This window comes from Crocodylus siamensis, chromosome 3, assembly GCF_052110815.1.
Source record: "Crocodylus siamensis isolate JL-2025a chromosome 3, ASM5211081v1, whole genome shotgun sequence".
NCBI classification, from domain to species: Eukaryota; Metazoa; Chordata; order Crocodylia; family Crocodylidae; genus Crocodylus; species Crocodylus siamensis.
Genome location: NC_143397.1, coordinates 125,296,166 through 125,318,367, shown reverse-complemented (window position 1 = coordinate 125,318,367; position 22,202 = coordinate 125,296,166). Strand labels below are relative to the sequence as shown.

The window sequence follows — 22,202 nt, the reverse complement described above, 5'->3', positions numbered from 1 at the left end:
GTAGCCACATGAAAGATACAATAACTCTGCTGTATTCTCTGCTGCCTTTGTGCCTTTGGATTTATTTTCCACTGCCTTTTTCCCGTGTAGTGTCTTACCCCAATGCAAATTGGATGTCTAATCCTGCCCAATTGGAATTTCCCTTGTTGGATCAATCATTTCAGTCTGAGTAATTTAAAAAAGTAAACACTGAACACATCCTGAAAATCATGCATCTCATTCTGGACACCTAAAATTGTTAGTTGGTTTTGAAAATCTTGGCCTTTAAACACAGGATCATTGGATATGAGCCTTTCAAGGTTAAAATAAAAATGTTCTGAGCACCCTAACAATTTATCCCTATTTTCATGCCATTTCTTTTTAATTATTCAGATTATTCATCTACTTCCATTGTTTCTTCCAAGATGGCTGATATTTCTTGTAAGTGAAGGATTTAGGACAAAGCTATAGCAAGCATCCAGCAATACTTTTTGACAGACTTAGTCATACTTAACTGAAGCAATCAGATTAACTCAACCTTGGAGATGAAGCGAAGTGAGCTGGATATGAGCCGAAGAGGGGAAGTGAGAGACTGCTAAAGGGAAAGAGGTTTAACATTTGACTTCAGGGGCCTGGTCTATCAGAGCTCAAGGCTCTGGTGAACAGCACTGTGGCTGTAATTATAGTGAAAGCTATATCTGTGCAGGCCATTACAATTCTATGTGTTATCTCCAGTGTGCAAAGCTGGGGCACCTTTTATAATCAGCCAGTATTTTGCCTTTAAAGTCCAGTACACTTTGCAATTAGAATGGAAAAATTAAAGTTGACCTGGCATTCCATGCTATTTCTTTTTCAGATATGCAGGTAACATGTTTGCTTCGCTTGCCAAAAAAAAAATAAACAGGTCTGAAAGTCATACCTGCAATCTCAGTCTCAGTCTCAGACCTGAAAATCATGCCGTGTTCTTTCTGTTTCTTACATCACAGCAAACACATCTCTGATTTTCGTGTTGCAAATAATAGTTGTTTATTTTTATCCCTTCTCATTAGGTTAGGGTATCTCGTGACAGAAGCCAGAGGCAAACTATAACCTGGGAAAGCAGAATTGTTGGCAAATCTATCTTAGAGGTTTGTCTGCTTCCTATTACTTTGGTACTTTAGCACCACCTATACAAAGTCACAAGTAATAGCAATGCCCCTGCTAGAGAGTTTGACACATCTCCCCAATGGAAAAAAAAATCTCTGCTTGGCATAGAGATTTTTTTCTTCTTTCCCCTTTCCTTTTTCCTGTGTATTTTCCAGGGTAGATGTGATGGTTTTGGAAGAAAAGATGTATTTGAAATATGATTAACCTTCCATCCCAAACTGCAATACACTGTTATTGATGCATGTATAATAAAAATGAACATTTCTATTGTATTTTGTAAGAAGACAGGGCACACCTCCACTGCCTCCACAGAGCTCATAGAAATGCTGCCTCTCATTCACTTCCACTTCACTTCCCAAACCTGGAACAGAGGATTATTCTGACCATGCCCCTGCTACTGCTCTCAAGTACATCATGGACAGAGATCTCAAAAGCAGCAGTGAAGGGAGGGAGGGAAAGAGAGAGGGAGGGACAGGCCTCCCTGCTGGGTGCTGAAGTGCACTGCCTTGCAGTTTTACTGCTACATTTCAAACCATTTCTATTAAGTTCAAAAGGTTATCCAGTTCTTTTTCATATCACCAATACTGCCCAGCTTGTCTCATCTGCAACTTCCATCATCAGCACATATCTGGTTCTTATACTGAGGTCACAAGTGATAATGTTAAACAGGATATGTCCTGAGGTCCCTCCTTGAGGAACAGCACTAGTACCTAACTGCTTTCCAATCTGATCAACACCTCTTTTACTTTAACATGATAAAGTCTTCCTTTTGACCTGTGTCCTATACAATCTTTAAGTTCATATTAATCCTCATCTGCTCTACCTCAGATAATTGTTTCCCATTAGGCACTGAATCAGATGTCTTGCTTAACTCGAGAAAGATTTGCTGCCCTGAACTGCCCCTATCCAAGAAGTCAACCATCCTACCTTAACCCAGGTCTAATTGCAGTGTGCTTTGAAGCACCCAGGACTAAGGACAGTTTGCCATGGCAGGGGAAAAAACCTGCAACACACTATGAAGCTCTTTCCTGGACAGATTGTATCTGCCTCTGTCATATGCCTGGGGTCTCTGCTTTGTTTTTACTTTTGGACAGCATGTGGGAAGATTCATAGTCCAGTAAAATCCCACTCCGGGACACACAGACTCCTTGCAATCTCTCTCCTCCCTCTCCCCTGTGGTGACCTCACAGTTGTACACAGATGGGGTTTCCTAGTAACCACAGAGCACAGCAAAGCTAGCAGGAGTTGCAGCACCTTTGTGCCCATTGCTCCAGGAGACCTGGGGTCTAGGTGAGGTATGCAGAGCAGCCAGGATGCAAGAGCACCTGGAAAAGAGGAGGAAGATGAAGAAGAAGATGAAGAGAAAACTGCTCAGCTACTAAGAGCAAAACACCAGCTGCCACTCTCTGCTCAGTCTGCCTTTGCTTATGTCCCACCTGGACGCAGGGACCCTCCAGAGCTCAGCTATTTCCACCGAGAGGCTAAGGTGAGGTTGGAAAGAGAAAGGGGCAAGCCATGGAATGAGGATCAGTCTGAGGGAGCAGCTTTGATGAGGTATGAGATAGAGAAACTACAAAAAAAGAAAATTAAGAAAAGAGACAACGGCATAGGAGTAAAAAGAGAGAGGGAGGCTGCAGGGGGGAGCAGGCACGTCAGTCATAGACAAAGAGAGGCAGAAGCAGCTGCAGGGGGGAATTGTGTTGCCAAAATTTTTTACCCGAATCAGTCGCCACTTAAAATCCGTCCCTTGCTTTCACAGCCTGGGCCCCTGTGTGGTCAACACTCATTATTTCTCCTAAATAAAGTAATTATATTGAAAAGGGTGTTCAGCAGCTGGAAAACACTGCATGTTCCCAAGAGCATAATTTACAGGCTGGAAAAAAATAAGTGGTGAGATGGGGATTTGCTGAGCCCCAGTGAAATTAATAAGGGGCATACATAATAGTGCAGCTTCCTGGCAGTTTTCTATGCAGCTTAATTAAATCAGGAACAATCTGTTTGCATATTTTGGTTGCTAATTAGACTTGGGGTCAAGTGGTTGTAGTCACTCCAGATATGGTTGCACAACTTGTCAGAAAGCAGATGTCAACGTTTTAAATGAACATGAATCAATGCTACTGAAATGTCATACTTTTGCCCTACCCTAGGAAGTCCAGCATGATAACGTTGCACTTGGGACTTTTCATTTTCAAAGCACTTTGCAAAATGGAACTACTCTTTACAACATCTGTGGAGGGAGAAACACATGACCTACAATGCAGGGGCAGATTCAGAAGGGGCGCACTAGCATGGTGGCACCCCTTAGCAGACCACACCATGGAAGCAGCAGCTGAGGACTTTTTAAAGACCCTAAATCAGATAAGAATTGCCCCGCTTTCCCTCCATCTTCAGTGGCACATCCCCCCCTTCCAATTCCCTTCCTCCCTCCCTGCTACCATTGTCCTCCCATGTCTCCAGTTGCCCACACAGTGGAAAGCGCTTCAGAGCTGCTTCTGCCCCACTTCAGTTGGGGAGCCAGGTTCAGCTGGGGATGATGGCAGTAGCAGTGGTGGGTGGTTTTCTCTCTCCCTGACCTTGCTTCTAGCCTGTCAGAAAATACCTGGGAGGGTGGAGAACTACACAAGGAGGAGAAGCCTGCCCAACTCCACGGTTGCCTTTGTCCCCAACTGAGCCCAGTACACAGCCAGGCTCGAGTAGGGCAGGAGCAGCGCTGGAGTCCCCTCCTCCCCCTGCCATCCCCAGGGCAGCCAAAGACAGTGGCAGTAGCAGGTGATAGAGGGGTAAATGGGAGGGAAGTGGAAGTGCCACTGAGCATGGATGGGAAGGGAGGGGGTGCTGAGAGCAGGAGGAGAGGGAGATTTTTACTTGAGCTGGGATTTAAAGGAAGTCCCCAGCTACTGTTTCCATAGTGTGGTCTGCCTGCTCAAGTGCAGGGGTAGCTGGGAGTGGCAGTGCCACCACCACCCCTGCATCACTGGTTTCTGCTTCCACAGCCCCATTTACAAAATCCTGGATCCACCTAGGCCCATGTTTTCTAGAAAGGGAGGACAAGAATGAGAGGTTTAGGTGGATACCGAAAGCCAAAGGAGTGAGGTTCTTTGGGCAGGGGGCTGGACCCGATGATCTCACGAGATCCCTTCAAGCCCTAATGTCTATGAAATCTATGAATCGATGAAAACAGCATAGAAAATTGGCACAGGACTTTGTCTCCTATTTGCAACCCCCCAAATAGTTTGTCTTTAAGTCCATGATGTGATGCATCTTGGAGAAAAGTTGTGTAGATTAAGTTACCAACTTCTGCTGAGAAGTGTGTGCCCTTAGAGAGCCCTGTCTGTTGTGTAACAGGGAAAGTTCCTCCTTTGACCTTATTATTTAATAAAAGCCACAGCTGCCGTTGTGTATGATGAGGCGTTCTGTCCTTTAAGTCTGCCTGAGCCTTGTTCTGATTCAGACTACCAAAGGGACATAGGTATTGAGTGCTTACTTTGAAGCTTCCAACTGGATTTAAGCCAAAGATGGGCACTGAGTTGCTTGGTGTTGGCAAACTAAAGCAATTCTGGGAATGCATGGAAGCAGATTTTTAGATGTGGGGGAACGTTCCTGGTGGCAGCATAGGCATCGACATTGTTAGGTAGGGGCTCTGAGGGTCAAGCACTTGCCATTAAGTTCCTAAATCCTGAAAGCCAGAAGTCCTTTGGTGGATCTGGACCTGAGTTAGCAGTAGAATGCAACAGTATTGTCTTACCTCAAAGAAATGTATTCATCCAGGCATGTAAAATGCTTTGATCTTCTCAAATGAAATGTGCATTTGAGGTGTGAAATGCTGTGCTGCTTCTATTCAACAACCAATGTTATTTCTTCCTGCTTTGAATAATCTTACTTATGTCTCACAATGATATTTCTAGTACTAGAAATAAGCATCTAACACAATTAACCAGCCCCCTCTGAGAGATTCAGCTGGTTTTAGGTAACCACAGGCAGATTTTTGAAGAGAAAGTCCTTGTCCCTATAGACTTCTGCTGTCCTTGGTCCTGCGGAAACTGCACATCTAGCTAACATAACTCAATCTTACTGTGAAGTCTGAGATTAAACTGTGCCAGATAGGAGTGCTGTAAGGAGAAGCTGTGGCACAGTGAAGAGTCTTAGAGCTCTTATGTTGACTTGTCCTGGGATCAGGTAAACTCTGTGTAAAGCTACCAATTAACTCTTTTTGACTAATTCTGGCAGGTGTGTGTTAACTTCAATAGAGTGAACTAGGGGCAGGGACATGGATATGCTGAAGGGAAACTCTATGAACTTCCATTCTTAGGGAGAACACTTTGAGCTGATATCTATTTTACTATTGCTTGAGTCACCAATCAAGACAAATCATACACCAGAGGTGCGTGTGACCATCTATTGCCTCTGCAGACTTTACTTGAAGCAAACTGAGAGTATACATTTCACCTCTGTCCAAGGTTCACATTTAGCACAAAGGCCATCAATTGCAATAATCTGAGAGTGGAGTTCTATTTCATCCAAAATGAAACTTGACACTCCATCAGGTGCTTAAGTGCCCTCATTATGGGAAAATGGAGACATCTACATGTCTCTGGAGGGAAATCCTATTCCTATAATAGAGACATATGTACCCAGACATGTGTAATAGAATCATTCAATAGTTGGGTAATGCAGAGTTAGCCTCAAGCTGCACTTTGGTCATCCATTAGAGGAACAGAATTCTGCCACTCCCTACCACTGTCTCATTGGTGAATAACAGCTAACCACAGACAAGAAAAGAAGTCCAACACCTCTTGATCTTTTAGGATCAAATCAGGGATTCTGCCTTGAGTGTGATTTAATGATCTTTGTGAAATCAGCTCGTCATCTCCATCCAAAGATTTAACCCTGCACTGCTGTCCTCCCAAGCTCATGGCAAAGCCACTTGCTACATAGCCTGGACAGTTGTGTTAAGTATTCACTAAAGAAAGGGTAACAGACTCAACATCTCACATTTTCAGTTGGAGGTTTCAGAATGACATGGGAAAGGCACTGTGGTGTCATTGCTAAAATGTGAAGTAGTCTTGGGTGCAGAGCATTACCATACACAAGAGAGAGCAAGGTGAACAATAAGCCTGGATAAGGCCCTGGCTCTAAATGTGGTTCCTACAGACACTGACAATTCACACAGAGAATATATATCCAATATAATCTGCATTAATTGTGGAAGGTTAATGTGTGGCCCAGCCTCACTCTGAGATAGGACGGAGTGGAGTCATGCCACACCGTGTTGCCACAGAAAGTTACCTTCAGGGTATGCTTATGTTATGTGACTGTGTGATGGTGGAGACAGAATAGTCATCGCCCTGGCCAGTGGGATAAACTAATTGGATACTTTGATACAAAACACTAAAAAGATGTTTATTTTGGAAACTGACGAAGAGAGAAGCACAGGTAAGTGTGCTGAGCATAGGACTGGAAGCCAAGAATGGCTGAGTTTTTATCCCTGTTCTGCCAATTACTCCCTATATTGCTTTAGGCAGGTTTCCTTTCCACTTCCCATATGTGACTTGGAAAAGGTGCTTAGCTGTTTTATAGGGATGTTGCAAGCATTCATTTATGTCTGCAAAATGATTTACAAGTGTTCAGTGTTATTACACCAGTTCATAGCAGATGCTCACCTTGGATACAAATTGCTTGTCTGCTTTACATGATTCACTCACTCTGACAGGTTTTTTAAAACTATCAGCCTACCATGTCAGCATTTAACAACGGATACAAATGACAACCATGGATACCAGTGAAGTGGCTTAGAGTCAAAATAAGCAGCCACCAGGCATTGCACAATTAGAAGGGACTTGACATGCAAGGTAATAACAAGGATCTGCAACCACACAGATGTCATCTGCACAAGGATGGCAGAAGATCTCAAAACAGATTATCTAAGACAGAATTTGAGCTTAACATAATAGGCTGGCTGTCTATCTGCAAGAGGCTAAATCCTCTGCACTGACAACATTAATAGAAGAAAAAAGAGTGAATAATGCAGGCATTCCTTTTAAGCAGCATTAATTCAGTCTTTTCTGGAATTCGGAATAAAATGACAATATAGGGAGTGAAGGAAATGCAAGAGTAAAGTACAAAATGGAGATGACGTATTATATATAGGGACCAACTTAAATCATGGCAAAACAAGGGGTTTTTCATGGCCCACTCACAGTGTGTAGAGCCAATTTGGGTGGCATTTTGTGGCGGCCCTGCCCCTCAATGCTGATTGGCAGAGAGGCCCAGCGGGGAGGAGGGACAAGGGAATGGCAGCCATCTTGATTTCTGGGTGCCCTGCATGCCACCCTGCCTCCCAGTGCTAACTGGTACAGAGGCCCTGCCAGGTGGAGGAGGGACAAAGGGGCAGCTGCCATCTTGTCAGCTGCCCTTTGTGCCACTCTGCCAGTTGGTATCTTCCCTTCCTGGCCAAGAAGACCAGTGGTTCTCACTGGGGAGCCAGTTTTTTATTTTTATTAAATTTTTGTTGTTGATTTCAGGGAATTTGCAGACAATCCTGGATTTCGCAGTTTCAACGAAATCCATGAAGCCCCAAATTAAGTAGGTCCCCAATTGCATGCAACCTCTGCTTGGAAGGCCAGGACAAAACTAAAAGCCCTCTCTCCCTTTGAGAGAACTACATAATGTCCTCCTTTTATCAAGTTAGCTGATTACTAGAGTGATGACCTAATGGCATCTTCTAATGGGGCTTCTAAACTTTGAGTCCTATTCGGACTCCTATATTTTTAGAGAAAAGGAATGGAAATAATGAAACCTGAGCATGTCTTCATTTCTTAAAGTTTGATGTGATTCACAGTTGTGAAGTTACAGTTTTTGAAAGATGACTTTTTTCCACATTTTTAACCAGATGTTGCAGGACTAGGGTGATAAACTGATCTTTTCTTGCGTCAAAATGCTGATTCTTTAAAGAAATTCATAAATCAATAATAGGATATTGTAAATTATATATCTATATCTACATCTATATCTATATATTTCTCCTCTATTGAATAATTGTTTTGTTTTCCTGAAACATGCACACCTCTCAGTATTTGTGGATTAGACTCCCTACTGCCTGAAGCTAACTCTGCATTACTTAGCAGCTTGGGACTTTCATAGATTCATATTCATAGATTCATAGATTCATAGATGCTAGGGTCGGAAGGGACCTCAATAGATCATCGAGTCCGACCCCCTGCATAAGCAGGAAAGAGTGCTGGGCCTACATTACCCCAGCTAGATACACATCCAACCTTCTCTTGAATACCCCCAGGGTAGGGGAGAGCACCACCTCCCTTGGGAGCCCGTTCCAGACCTTGGCCACTCGAACTGTGAAGAAGTTCCTCCTAATATCTAATCTAAATCTGCTCTCCTCTAGCTTGTGGCCATTATTTCTCGTAACCCCCGGGGGCGCCTTGGTGAATAAATACTCACCAATTCCCTTCTGTGCCCCCCTGACGAACTTATAGGCAGCCACCAGGTCGCCTCTCAACCTTCTCTTGCGGAGGCTGAAAAGGTCCAGTTTCTCTAATCTCTCCTCGCAGGGCTTGGCCTGCAGGCCCTTAACCATACGAGTGGCCCTTCTCTGGACCCTCTCCAGGTTATCCGCATCCTTCTTGAAGTGCGGCGCCCAGAATTGCACGCAGTACTCCAGCTGCGGTCTGACCAGCGCCCGATAGAGGGGAAGTATCACCTCCTTGGACCTATTTGTCATGCATCTGCTGATGCACGATAAAGTGCCATTGGCTTTTCTGATGGTTTCGTCACACTGCCGACTCATGTTCATCTTGGAGTCCACTAGGACTCCAAGATCCCTTTCCACTTCCATGCCACTCAGCAGGTCATTTCCTAGGCTGTAGGTGTGCTGGACATTTTTCCTCCCTAGATGCAGCGCTTTGCATTTCTCCTTGTTGAACTGCATTCTGTTGTTTTCTGCCCACTTGTCTAACCTGTCCAGGTCTGCTTGCAGCTGTTCCCTGCCCTCCGGCGTGTCCACTTCGCCCCATAGCTTAGTGTCATCTGCAAACTTGGACAGAGTACATTTCACCCCCTCGTCCAAGTCGCTGATGAAGACATTAAAGAGTATCGGTCCAAGCACCGAGCCCTGCGGGACCCCACTGCCCACACTCTTCCAGGTCGAAACCGACCCATCCACCACAACTCTCTGGGTGCGACCCTCCAGCCAATTCTCCACCCACCGGACTGTGCAGTCATCCAAATCACAGCCCCTTAACTTGTTCACCAGTATGGGGTGGGATACCGTGTCAAAGGCCTTCCTGAAGTCCAAGTATACGACATCCACCCCTCCTCCTGCGTCGAGGCGTTTTGTGACCTGGTCATAAAAAGAGACTAGATTGGTCAGGCACGATCTACCTGCCACGAACCCGTGCTGGTTTCCCCTCAGCATAATTTGTCCTGCCGGGCTCTCACAAATGTGAGCCTTGATGATTTTCTCAAAGATTTTGCCAAGGATGGAGGTGAGACTGACTGGCCTATAGTTACCCAGGTCCTCCTTCCTCCCCTTCTTGAAAATGGGAACCACATTGGCCCTTTTCCAGTCCTCCGGGACTTGACCCGTGCGCCACAAGCATTCAAATATTCCCGCCAGTGGCTCTGCAATGATGTCGGCCAGTGCCTTCAGTACCCTCGGATGGAGCTCATCCGGGCCTGCCGACTTAAAGGCATCCAGTTCCTCCAAGTGACCCTGCACCACCTCAGGGTCCACGCATGGAAGTCTGGTGCCTTGCTGCTGCCTCCCTACACTCCCAGTGAGAGACTTGTCGTGCCTCTCGCTTAGGAACACTGAGGCGAAGAACTCGTTGAGGAGTTCAGCCTTGTCCCCTCTGTCCGTCACCAATTGTTTCTGCCCATTTAGCAGGGGTCCTATTCCTCCCTGGGCCTTCCTTTTACTCCCTATATATCTAAAAAACAATTTCTTATTGTCTTTTACTTGGGTTGCCATCCTCAGCTCCATGGTAGCTTTGGCCTGTCTAACTGCCTCCCTACAAGCACGAGCAGAAGAGGTATATTCCTCTTTGGTGAGCTCTCGCTGTTTCCACTTTTTATGTGCTCCCCTTTTGGCCCTTAGTCTGCCCAGGATTTCTCTGGTCAGCCAGGGAAGCCTCCTGGCCCCTTTCCCTCTTTTACCTCGCACGGGGATCGTCTCGCTTTGTGCGAGAAGGATAGCTTCCTTAAGGCACAGCCACCCTTCTTGGGCTCCCATCGTTTCAAAACTACTACTCTGCAGTGCATCCTTCACTAATCGCCTGAGTTTGCTGAAATCAGCTTTCCTAAAGTCCAGCACGTTCACCCTACTGGTTACCTTACCCACTCGACGCCTTATGTTGAATTGTACTTTTAGGTGATCACTGTCCCCCAGATGGCTACCGATCTGTAGGTCCCCTACTATGTCATCCCCCGTTGCCAATACCAGATCCAGTAAGGCATTCCCCCTAGTGGGACCATGTACCTCCTGCGTCAGGTGGAGGTCCTGTACACAGGTTAGAAACCTGCGTGAGCGGTGGGACTTTGCTGTCTGTGTCTCCCAGCAGATGTCCGGGTAGTTTAGGTCCCCCATGACCACCGCCTCTTTAGCTTTTATGGTCTCTGAGAGTTGCCTCAGGAGCCCCAAATCTATTTCTTCCCCTTGATGTGGGGGTCTGTAGCAGACCCCTACCACCAAATCCTTTTCTCCTTGCCCCCCATGTAGCCTAACCCACAGTCCTTCTACTTCCTCATCCTTTGATTCTGTCTTGATGAGGGTTGATGTATATTGCTCCTTAACATAGAGCGCAACCCCTCCCCCCCTTTTCCCCACTCTGTCCTTTCTGTACAATCTATAGCCCTCAATATGTACCGCCCAGTCGTGGGATGGATCCCACCAGGTTTCCGTCAGCCCCACTAAGTCGTAGTCGTTTAGTGCAACCAGGAGCGCTAGTTCATCCTGCTTGTTCCCCATGCTCCTAGCATTAGTATATAGGCACTTGAGCCCTGTGACTGGTGCTTTTGCTACCCCCTCGCTCCAAGTCCTAAAGGGCTTTTTGTCTCTAACCTTCCCGTTCCTTACCTGTGCCGTATTGCTGTCCACCCCCTTCAAAGACAACAGCCTGCTTTTCTGTGCTCAGAAAACTCCTGATGGGAGTCTTGTCTATATCAAGAACAAAAGTTTGTGGCCCATAAGGGGAAAATAATTAAAAAAACCTTCGACATCTTAATATGAAAAGATATTCTAAATACAGTAATTTCCTTCACTCACTAAATTTCCATGTGGTAGAGCAAGTGTGGGCTATGCATATTATTGGAACAAAAGCTCACTGTTGCAGTCTGTTTCTGAGCTACTCCAAAATATGCATTAATCTGATGACTGAGTCACAAGCTTCGTCTTACATCTTTGCCTTTTGAAAAGCATTCCAAAGCTGCCGGCTTTCTTCCTTTATTTTCTTCACTCAGAGTGATTCTTTAGTTGGGTGGAAGCATTTAATGAGAAAAAATATTTCAGTAAGGAATCAAATGTTAAGCTTTCAAAGGTTAGTATAAATTACTTGGGAGCAGCAGTGCTATGAAATGTGAAAAAAATTGTGTAACCATGTCCTTTCGCATGCTGGAGATATTTGTTCTTGTTACATGTTTTTGCAGATAAGCCAGATGCACAGAAAATTCATAACAGTTTTGGCTTCCAGACTGTTTCAAAAAGGATGCCCAAAATATTGTTAAAAAGTAGAAAGGCCCTTTCAGCTCTTAGTGCCATACACGTACCACTTGTTTGTTGTACAACATATTGTTTCTAACTTATATAGTGGTGAATGCTACAATAAATTAATCATATTTTCTCTTTCTTCCAAGACAGGAACTGTTTCCACCTATGACTCCATTTTTAAAAGGCCAGAGGGTTACAATGAAAAACTTCACCGCTGTGACAGAGAACATGCAAAGAGTCGTGGCCTTAAAATTAATGAAGAGGTAACCTCGAGTTACCTTATGGTAACCTTTGTTAAGTGACTTTATTGGTGTCAACAACACTGGAGACCACCAGCATTGTGTTTCCATTTGTTACACAAACCCCAGTGGAGCAAAAAAGTGTAAACTGCGAACCTGAGGTAGGAAAAGCATACAACTAACCAAAGACCCCAATTTGCTGAGCAAACAGACCTGCCCCTGCCCCGCCCCAACTTCAAACCACATTTTTTTTTATGCACATCCAGGACTCAGTGGAGTTGGGGGAGCAGAGAGAAGCTGAAGCTATTCCCTGTAGAACAGTCCCCTAGAGCAGCATTTCTATGGGTTGTGACCCAAAAGTGGGTTGCAAGAATATATGAAAGGGTCACGGACAAACATTACAAATAGATGAACAAACTTTAAAATTGGATTCTTCTTTAAAGGAGAAAACCTTGGGAAATCATAGCTTTTCTCCTGCAGGCTGCCAGAGTTCCAGCTGTAAGGGGTTGCTTGGGCTCCCCCTTCCCCACTGCCATCCCCTGCCCCACACGTTGAGGGGCTGGGGCCTGGGGTCAGCAGGTCAGGAGTGAGGGGCACTGGGTTGGGACTAGCCATCAATGTTTACAAATGGGTCCTGGTACAAAAAAAAGTTGAGAACCACTGCCTTATAGCTCTGTAAATTTCCAAGGGAAAATTCTTGCAGCTAGCTGCCTGATGGGAGGTAGAGAGCCCATATATCAGTGTGGAAGGGTTGGCCTTCTATCAGGAATCTCCAAGATACATGAGAATGATCTCTGATTTCCCTGTGGATTTTGTGAATCTGTGTATTTGGGGAGGTACTCCCATAGTCTCCATGAAACCAGTAAGCTTAGCTGTGTTGTTCTCCTGTGGCACAGTGTAGTAGGTTTTATGGTTTGTTATCAATACTTTCTGGCTGTGGTGTGCAGAGGGGCCAGAATGGATATTCTTTTGGACTCTTAACAAATGTTTGTTGAATGATATCTGCAATCATGCACTCAGTGGCCCAGGTGGTCCCTTCCAGTTCCATATTCCTTTTCTTTCAGGAGGACAAATACTATACATTCCCACATACCAAATACATCTTTTCCCAAAAAACAGCCCCCCCCCCAATGCTTCTCCCCACAAGTTGGGGTGGGTGTCTTAAGTGGGAAAACTGATTTTTCTGCCAGAATAGAGGCACCCAGTTTTGATTCCTGCTCACAGCAGCAGTGACATTTGTATTTAGGCAGCTGAGGGAGTCACATGATTTAACTGGTCATTGTTCTTCACTCTACAGCATTGGTGATGCATAGGGGGCTCATGCGGGTGCACATGCGCCCCCCTGAGGTCAGCCATGCACCCTCTGGAAAGTGCCAGCCACAGAACCAGAAGTGCACTTCTGGTTTCACCGCTGGCTCGGTGATCAGCCACTGGGGGACACACCACCCCCTGCCCCATAGGCAATCTGGTGCCCTCCCGGACTCAGGAGACACCAGTTACCTATGCTCTAAAGGCTTGATGTTCCACCAAGCAAGAAAGTTTCTTCTTCTGGCAATTTTGCTCTCTTTTAGTTATTCTCTTCTTCTATTTCACAGCCTTGTAAGTGAGCTGTTTTTAACTCTTTTCAATATCATAGCAGGAAAAGGAGGGTTAGCAAGCTGAAGATTAGGGTCTCTCCCTGCTCTGTGCGGTCCTAAATCTGGATTTTTTTTTTCATTCTACCTTCACAAAAACAAGGTGTGTGTCTTATTTGGGGTTGTATGGTATGCAAGAAAATATGTTATCTTCAAATATTGTACTGGAGTGGCAGTCTGTGATGTTTGGGGTTGAGAGCCCTTTTCTATTTAGCAGCTGACCCTTCTATGTGTTCTAAAATCAACAGGCTGTTTTCAAATGGCCCTGAACTTTGGTGTGCATTATGGCCTCTCACTCTCTTGTTCCCCTGCACTATCAATAGAAGCTGAGATCTTCAGGTCTGTGCCCCTCCATGAATGAATCCTTCTTCTTGCTCTCCTATATAAGGTGCAATCTGAGAGATCTCCTTCTGATCCCCTTTCCCTGCCTCCCTCCCACATTAACTGAGTCCAGAGTGTGGGAGACAGGAGGAATAGAGGCTGTTCTTCTGTGATCTTGTGACCATGTAGGAGCTGGGATTTGGAGGGGCTTCCCATTATGGGGTGGATCTGAGCATTCATCCTCCTTCCTCTGTATGTGCTGGAGCAGAAAAGGCTGTGTGCTTCCAGGGTGGTGTTAGGTCTTCTCCCTGTCTCTCTTGAAACCAAGAAGAACAAGTTAATGGACATGTCACCCCCAGATATGGCAGGGGTTCTGTCTGAGGGCTAGAGGGACCAGACCAATTCAGAGGGGTGAGCAACTACCAATAAGTGGGTTGAGGACACGGCTGGAGGAGGTTATGTCAAAGTAGGAAGGATTCCAGCTCCATGTCGGGAATAATGGAGTTTGGTATACAACCAGGATGCTATGTTCTAGGACAGTGGTATAGATGAGTAGCACAGGGACAGTCTCTGGGCTGGATGCTGCTGGCAGGGTCAGTCTGTGGGCCTGGTCCAGCCACAGAGCAGCTCCATGCACCAGCCCCTTGTGCTGTGTACAGGGTCATGTCACCTGGCCCACAAGACTCCATACAAGTCCAGAATTTTGGTGTTTGGTACTTCTAGCAGGGGCTGGGGTGGTTTGGGTGTTAAGGTCTATAGTTGGCAACCCTGAAGTTGCAAGTTTGAAGCCATAGCAGAAGTGTTCATGGTGCAGCCCTGTCGGATCCCAGCAAATCTAAGAATTCTGCTAAATACCTTGTGACACAAGGGCATGAAAAAGGAGGGGCACTTCTGGTCAGGGACTTTTGTCATCAGACCTCTGCTGGCAGTTGGGCTTCTATTTATTATTATCCTTTTTTAGATTATAAATGTCCCTTTGTCTTTTGGCTGGGTTTAAACAGTATCAGGGCAGTGTCAATGTTCTGAGTAAGATTCTGATAAAGGAAAGGCCTTTCTGGAGAGGAAGGTTCTGCAACATTTTCTAAATGAGATAAAGTTCTGGATTAGCCAGATTGATTCTGGAAGTTTAATCTGTCTCCAGATCCATGAACAATGTGTGCCTCAGGAGGTGGGGGCGGGCGCAGGATGGCAAGCGCTGACCAGCAGTCAGCAACCACCTGCAGTTGTTACTGGCAGCAGTGCCTAGCGGTGATTGGCAACTGCCCACAGACGCCACCGGCAGTGGCAGCGGCGAGAGGGGTGGTGGTGAGCAGCAACTGCCCACAGGCTCTGCTGGCAGTGTCAGTGGTGCTCCTTTCAGGGGTGCACTGCCAATCTCAGTGGGTGCATGTTCACCCCCTACGCATTGCCAATGTCCAGATCCCCTCTATCCTACAGAAATTTCTCTCTCTTTTTATTTAAGACCATTTATCAATGACTTGGTGCTGTAGTGACTTTAGGACAAGCCTCTTGCATATGAGTTTCTGAGTCAATGAGATTATTTTTAGAGCTCTTATTTTGTTAATAGAAATTGTTGTAGTTGGTCATATATATGGAGAATATACAATGGTGCAATGGGACGTATGAATTTAATCTGCATGAATAAGGGAATGGGTAATTACCCAGACATATAACCTATAAGTAAATTGTGCAGGCCTTCCCAAATAGGTACTAATGAAACCTCTATACCACCACCAAGAGCATATAAATTAGTTGTGCCATGATCTGCAACTAGTCTTAGAGAAATCTGTCTGTAAAAACATGTGGGGGGGCAAATCTCCCTATCCCAATTTCCCGCCAGTGCACTTATGTTCCATTACTATTGTTGAAAAGTTTGGCCACAAACGAGGACAATAGCAGAGTTTAAATCATGGCTGAAACTATCCTTCTGCTCAATAAGTGGCACCTTTCTACAGCTACACATTATATAATTGTATCTGGGCAGAAGGGTTGTTTGGCACCAGCTGCAACAGCAAGCTAGTGCTATAAATCTGCACAATGTTCTGCATTTGGATTATTTGATTAGGAGTGTAACTTCTGAATGGTCTTCTAACAGGAAATGGTGAGACCCATTCCTGTTTTGTCCTCTTCACAATACGGAAGGCGCATCAACCAGCCAGTTGAGGAACTGATCAGAGATCACGCAAGGATTAACCATGTGAAGGCTGCATTCTACAGGAAAAATGGAATTGCTTGCTTGCTAGACAAATCTTCTTCAAGCCTAGATCCCTGCTAAAGCTCCTGTCCGCTGTCACCAGATGCATACACATAGTGAAAAATAGGGTTCTCAGTAATAAGTAGATAATTGTTTTGCATTCTTTTTCTCTAACATTGACATTTAATGGGCTAGTATGGTCTGAATACAAAATAAAGCTGTAGTAGCTGTTCCCTTTCTTTAGTTCAAATTTATCTTTACCTGAAATCAAATGAAAGTCTTGCAAATGATGCTCCCAGTAATTCTGAACATCTTTGGAACACAGCTCCACAAGGGTTGTCCTGGATCCTCAAGTCCAGTGCCCTGCTACCATGGTCATATATAGCATATAATCCCATTCATAAACTTAAAAGTGTATTATAACAACATGTATCATTTATAGGAGCAAGTTCCTTCTTCAAAGGCTTCACAAATATTAACTCATTCCTCACAATGTTTCTTTGAAGTGGCTAAGTGTTGTTATCCTTGGAACAATGTTCCCAAATGCCTGACTCAGTAATGGGCACCTGAAGTAATGGCCAGATTTTCAGAGGTGCTGAACTTTAGACCAGCTTCATGTGCACTTGACTTGAAATCAGTATGAGCTGCTTAGCACTTAAAAACTGAGTCTAAATAGTACTCACCCAGTTTGCAACATTGTGGATTAAGAAACTTGCCCAAGATCTTGTGCAGGGGCAGAGCAGTTAACTGGACACAGGAGATCCCAGCTTTTAAAGCACTAACCAATGTTCTTCTCAGAAAATTGTTGTCTGTGCTTTCTGCTGTTTCTAAGGGAGAGCATGAGGGAAAGGAAAACCTGGCTTCATGTTGGCTGCACTGAAGTTTACCTATATATCAAAAATGATCATCATAGAAAATTAGGTTTGGATAGTTCAAAGTCTGACAGAGCCAAATGCTGCTGAGCTGCTTTGAATTGTAAACATAATGAGCAGAAGGAGGATCTGCCTACATTTTGTGTTAACTTTTTTCATGACCTTGAGTAGAGCAGAATTATATTGCACTTCAGTACCTTGGAGGTAGAAGAGGCCTTGGTGAATACCCAAGAGAACAGAAAATTACAGCACCACGAGATCTATGGCATCAGCCAGCTTGTTAGACAAAGGAGGGAGAAATTAAAAATCAATGTGTATCATGTATTCTAAAACAAAGCTGATGGATCTGGATAGTCTGAGTTGGTGAACTCAGACTGGTGGGGTGGGGGCTGCAGCTGGCCAGGAGCAGGGAGTGTTTATAGTCTTCCTGCTCCCAGCTGGAATGCCCGGCTGGCAGCAAATCCCCCTGCTCCCATGTGATGGTCTACTTGCCCCACCAGTCTGAGCTCATCAGTCTGAGCTCATCAGCAATGCCTGGGTAGTATCCATTTGAAAGTTCTTTCATAGCCTGAAAATACATTGTTGTATATAGTATGCTCTAATGTGCACTTAAATGTTTCTGTAACTTTTATTACACATGGCTTTTATTGAAGCTAATATTTTAAATGCCACTTTCAAATTGGGTTCTGGAATTTTGTAATAACTTAGTTCTCATGGGTTTTTTGCTATTGTTTAAAAATAATAAAAAGCTCTTCCACAGGAACTGTTCACTGAGTATGCTTCAAAAAGTGATGTCTCTTCAAAGTAAGACTGGGCAAGTAAAAGGTGACAGTTACTACCAGCTTGATTTTCAAGGGGTTGAAGGTCCTTATGGGATCAGAGCTATAGTTTTAGGCTATTTTTACTCAAAAACTTCTGGTGTGTGGCTTTCACAAAAATCAACTAATAAGCACCTCCAGGTGTTAGAAAGTGGAAGTGATGCAAGTTGTAGGTGAGGCAGGGCATGTCTGCATGTGCATTTTAATGTGCAATAAAACACCATGTAAAAATATGCAAATACTCTAATGGGCAGAAAATAGGCTACTGCGCATTAAACATCACTTCAAAAGCATGTGCTTTCAGAACTGCACATTAGGGAAGCCAAATGTGCATTCATTTAGTACCTCACATTGGAGAAACTGATGGCTAGCAGCCACAGGACATCAAGTTCAGCATTTGCTACTTCCCTGTGCAACCCCCTTTGGACCATTGTAGTAACATTAAATGAGGAGAAAGTGTTACAGGATCTATGGAAATATAGCTTGCTACCAAGCTCACACATCACAAGTGATACATCTACACATACTATTAATGTTTTAAAGGCATAGTGCACAGTAAAATACTGAGCAGTAAGCATTCCCTGGGAGCATATCTAGACGTGCCCCCTGTTGACAGCAAATCTGCTCTCAGTCATCACACCCCAGTACAGGGCTACTCCTACCATGGTCTGGCCCTGTGCAGCATCCACAGAAGCTCAAGGGTCCCCTGGGATGCTATCCCAGGATCTGGCAGGGCTTGGGGGATAGGTGCCAGTCCTGATGCACATGAGGCCAGGAGAGCTGCCAGCTCCAGCAGCAGCTGTTTCCTGGCCCTGTGCACATCAGGAGGGCTCCTGGTCCTGTGCACATGGAGACAAGCCCCATGCCAGGGGCTGGCAGGAACCTGCCCAGAAGTGAGAGAGCTCCCAAACAGCCCCCAGATAGGCAGGAAAGCAGAGAGCTCCTGGCTCATGTAGACAGGTAGGGACAGAGAGCTAACCTGTTCCAGTATTGCTCAGCTACTGGTGCCTGGGGGGAGCTGCCAGCTGAGCAGCTCCAGGAATGGGGGAGTTCCTCATCCTCTGTGGCCATCTAGTGTTGGCACTGACCAGAAACAGATTTGGTCCCAGTCAGCACCTAGAAATACACTACTACACAGTATCTGATGCATAGTTAGTTTACTATCTGTATTTACAGGCAGTAGCTAGCTGCCCTGTCCACTAATTTTCTGCGCAGTAAATGATGCATACATGTAGACTGTGATAGTTTACTGCTCAGTAGATCAGACTACTGTGCAGTAAAACATCTCATGTAGACAAACCCAGGGGGAACATTTTCTGACAGAGCACTAGCACTCTTCTCAAGACGGAAAAATAAGCTCACCCATATCAATAGTCAGGAGGTGTATCACCAACTTGCATGCAGGTGGGTGCTGGGTCTGGGTGATTTCATTCCTGCTTCAGTGGTCCAGTTATTTTCATTTACAGACATTTTTGCTTGCATGCTCTGAAAGGAGAGAACCATTGGCCAACAGCACCACCTGCTGGTTATTCTGAGGAATAAGCAGCAGCACTTGACATTCACATAAACAAGGGCAAAAGAGACTAGGCAGGCCTGTCCCTACTCCAGATGGTGCCTGGTCTAGGATCATTCTCCTAGCTCAGGGATCACATTTTTCCAGCAAGGAGATGGGATAACACTGCTCTGGTCTGAGGTGGGGCAGCACTAGGATGCCACTGCCTCTGCTGCCTCTCCCTGCTGCATGGCACAGGCAAAGCCCTCCCACCCCACAACAGTGGAATGCTGTAAAAACCGTGAAAGTAGGGACTTTTTTGATTTTTGTTATTTATATATTTTGGAAAAATTGTCATGTTATAGGTCAAATTAGCCAGATCAGTTCTGAATCCTTTGAATCATTGAAAAACCATATGTGGCCCTGCTACTGGCAAGTATCCTCCACACTGGACTATACTTTCAAATCCATTGGCAGGCATCCTATATGCAGGCCCAAGTCCAGAGGCTTTGGGTTTGGATGTTCCTGAGTTTCGCTTGCCCTCAGCCAATGGCCACAGGAGCGAGCTAGGGAGGAGACCCCAATGTCATAAAGTCAGAGTGTAGCCCCCTCACCTGGACACTTTGACTCTGCTGAGCACGTAGAGGAGCTCTGAAATCACTGCCCAGTTGACATGGGTTCCTGCTGAAGCTCCACGTGAACAGTGAGCGCTGAGCTCACCACCTGATTGGGATGAGGTCTGGCCAGAGTCCCTGCTTTCCTATGGTCCCAGAGCCCAGAGGGTGAAGGCTGCTGTTGTTTGCCCTTCTCTTTCCTCTCTGGTGAATTCAACTACAGGAAAAAGGAGGGGATGAGCAGCAGCAGCAGCAGCAGCAGCAGCAGCAGCAGCAACACTTCTCTCCTTCACCCAGACCCACACTGAGGGATTACTTAGCAGAGCTAAAGTGAGGGTCCAGTTTCACTGCCAAGCCCCCTCTAGATCCACCCCTGTTTACACCCATCTCTGAACACCATCAACACCTGCTTTGAGTAAAAAGTTGAATGCTGATCAGGGGGACATTATTGCTGTTTTCAACCAGGGGTCTCCTCTGTCTGGTGCTTAGCCCTATTCCATAGCTACATAAACCAGGGAGAGCAGGGAATGTGGATGGCTGGATTGACTGAATCAGAGGACCAGTGCCACACTCCTCCACTCATGGGGGAGGCAGGAAGTGAGGTCAAAGTTTTTTGAAGGCAAAGAAAGTGAGAAAGCATGTCAAGGTAGACATATCTAAATCTTCCAGTTCTGGACACATCATCCTTAAACTTCTGGAGACTTACTGTGCAGCTTGAACACATCTAAAATTTAGAGAAATTCACAGGAACGTTTGGAAGGATAAAGAAAAGAGTGTACCTTCTGCTCCCATTGGAGTCCATGGGACCTTTACACAGAAGGCTTTGCTTGCTGTAAACATAGCAATTTTCCCAGCGGCCTCAAATAAGCTGCTTTCCACCATAAGGGCAGACCATCTTGATTAGCTCTGTACACTGGATTTGCCATTCATGTAAGGGACTACTTGTCACTGTGAATAAGGGAAAAACAACAGACTTGGAGGCTACACCTTCTTCTCTTTCCTGACAAGCCATAAAGCTCATCCTATGTTCCTGGAGTTGTGCTGAGCTACTTCTACCTCACAGCCTCTCCTCTTCAAAGAACAACTAAGGCCCTTGGTGAAAACTGTGCAAGTCTATCAGCTTGCAGCATTGGAGGGAGGTGAGAAATGAGAGAGGGGTTTTCTTTGAAAGAAAATAACTTATAATTGAAAGTTTAAGATTTGTCTTTAAAGATCAGATAATGGAACTTCCTCACATTTTATGTTATATGGATAAAGAGCTTTATAATGCAGTATCATACCAATGACATTAGAGTGGGCAGATCTTTATAGTTTAGAATTAATTGTGCTACTGCATGGACAATGCTGGTACTTATTGGAATGCCTGTCTGCTATAAAACACAGTTGAGAGATCTGAAATGCTAAAAGAAAACCATAAGTAAATATAAATGCAGTTTATTAATTTACTTTTATCCTTTACATTTAAAACTTCAAAGAAACAACACTTGCATATTTAAATTGTGTAATACAAATTCAATACAAAGTAAAATATATATACAATTGCTATACCACAGAGTGGGTATGCCTACACATGCTTTAATGTGAAGTAGGATAGTTTACTGCACATTAAGCATGTGTGTCTACACATGCATCTACAAGCAAATGCAAGTAACAACTTTACTCGTGAGTAGTTACTGTGCAGTAGTTTTTGTGTAGGTGCCTGAACAGGAGCACAGTTTCAGAGCTGTTAGGGGCTGGAAGGGACCTTACAAATCATCACATCCAGTCCTCCTGCATGTGGGTAGGAAAGACTGTTGTGTTCAAATGATCCCAGCAAGATGGGCGTCAAGATGTTTTTTGAAGATCGCCAGGGCGGATAACTGTACCACTTCTGGGGGGAATCTGTTCCAAACCCTCAGCACTTGGTTTGTAAAGAATTTTTTCCTTATGTCTAACCTGAAGTGATCTTCAATCAGCTTGTGCCCATTATTTCTTATCCTCCCCTGGGGGGCCTTGGTGAATAGATGCTCCCCCAAACCCTGATGTATGCCCCAATATACTTATAGGCTGCAACCAAGTCACCCATGAGTACTCTTTTCTCCAGGCTGAACGATTCCAAGTCCTTCAGCCTCTCCTCATACAGCTTGGTCTCCAGACCTCTAATCATGTGTATAGCCCTCCTCTGGAGTCTTTTGAG

The 22,202-nt window shown here is 45.0% G+C and overlaps 1 protein-coding gene across 1 annotated transcript; it reads left to right on the top strand.

Annotated features, from left to right (window-relative positions):
* Positions 1-2,365: 2,365 nt before the first annotated feature.
* CFAP90 (cilia and flagella associated protein 90) lies at positions 2,366-17,856 on the top strand. Its single transcript, XM_090039143.1, has 3 exons — positions 2,366-2,611; positions 11,989-12,105; positions 16,132-17,856. The coding sequence occupies exons 1-3, from the start codon at positions 2,423-2,425 to the stop codon at positions 16,309-16,311; spliced, it is 486 nt and encodes a 161-aa protein (XP_089895269.1). The 5' UTR covers positions 2,366-2,422; the 3' UTR covers positions 16,312-17,856.
* The last annotated feature ends 4,346 nt before the right edge of the window (positions 17,857-22,202 follow it).

Coding starts and splice junctions, on each gene's coding strand:
- CFAP90 (XM_090039143.1), top strand. CDS start 2,423: ATGCAGAGCAGCCAGGATGCAAGAGCACCTGGAAAAGAGGAGGAAGAT. Junction 2,612..11,988: donor ATTTCCACCGAGAGGCTAAG/GTGAGGTTGGAA, acceptor CTTTCTTCCAAG/ACAGGAACTGTTTCCACCTA. Junction 12,106..16,131: donor GCCTTAAAATTAATGAAGAG/GTAACCTCGAGT, acceptor GTCTTCTAACAG/GAAATGGTGAGACCCATTCC.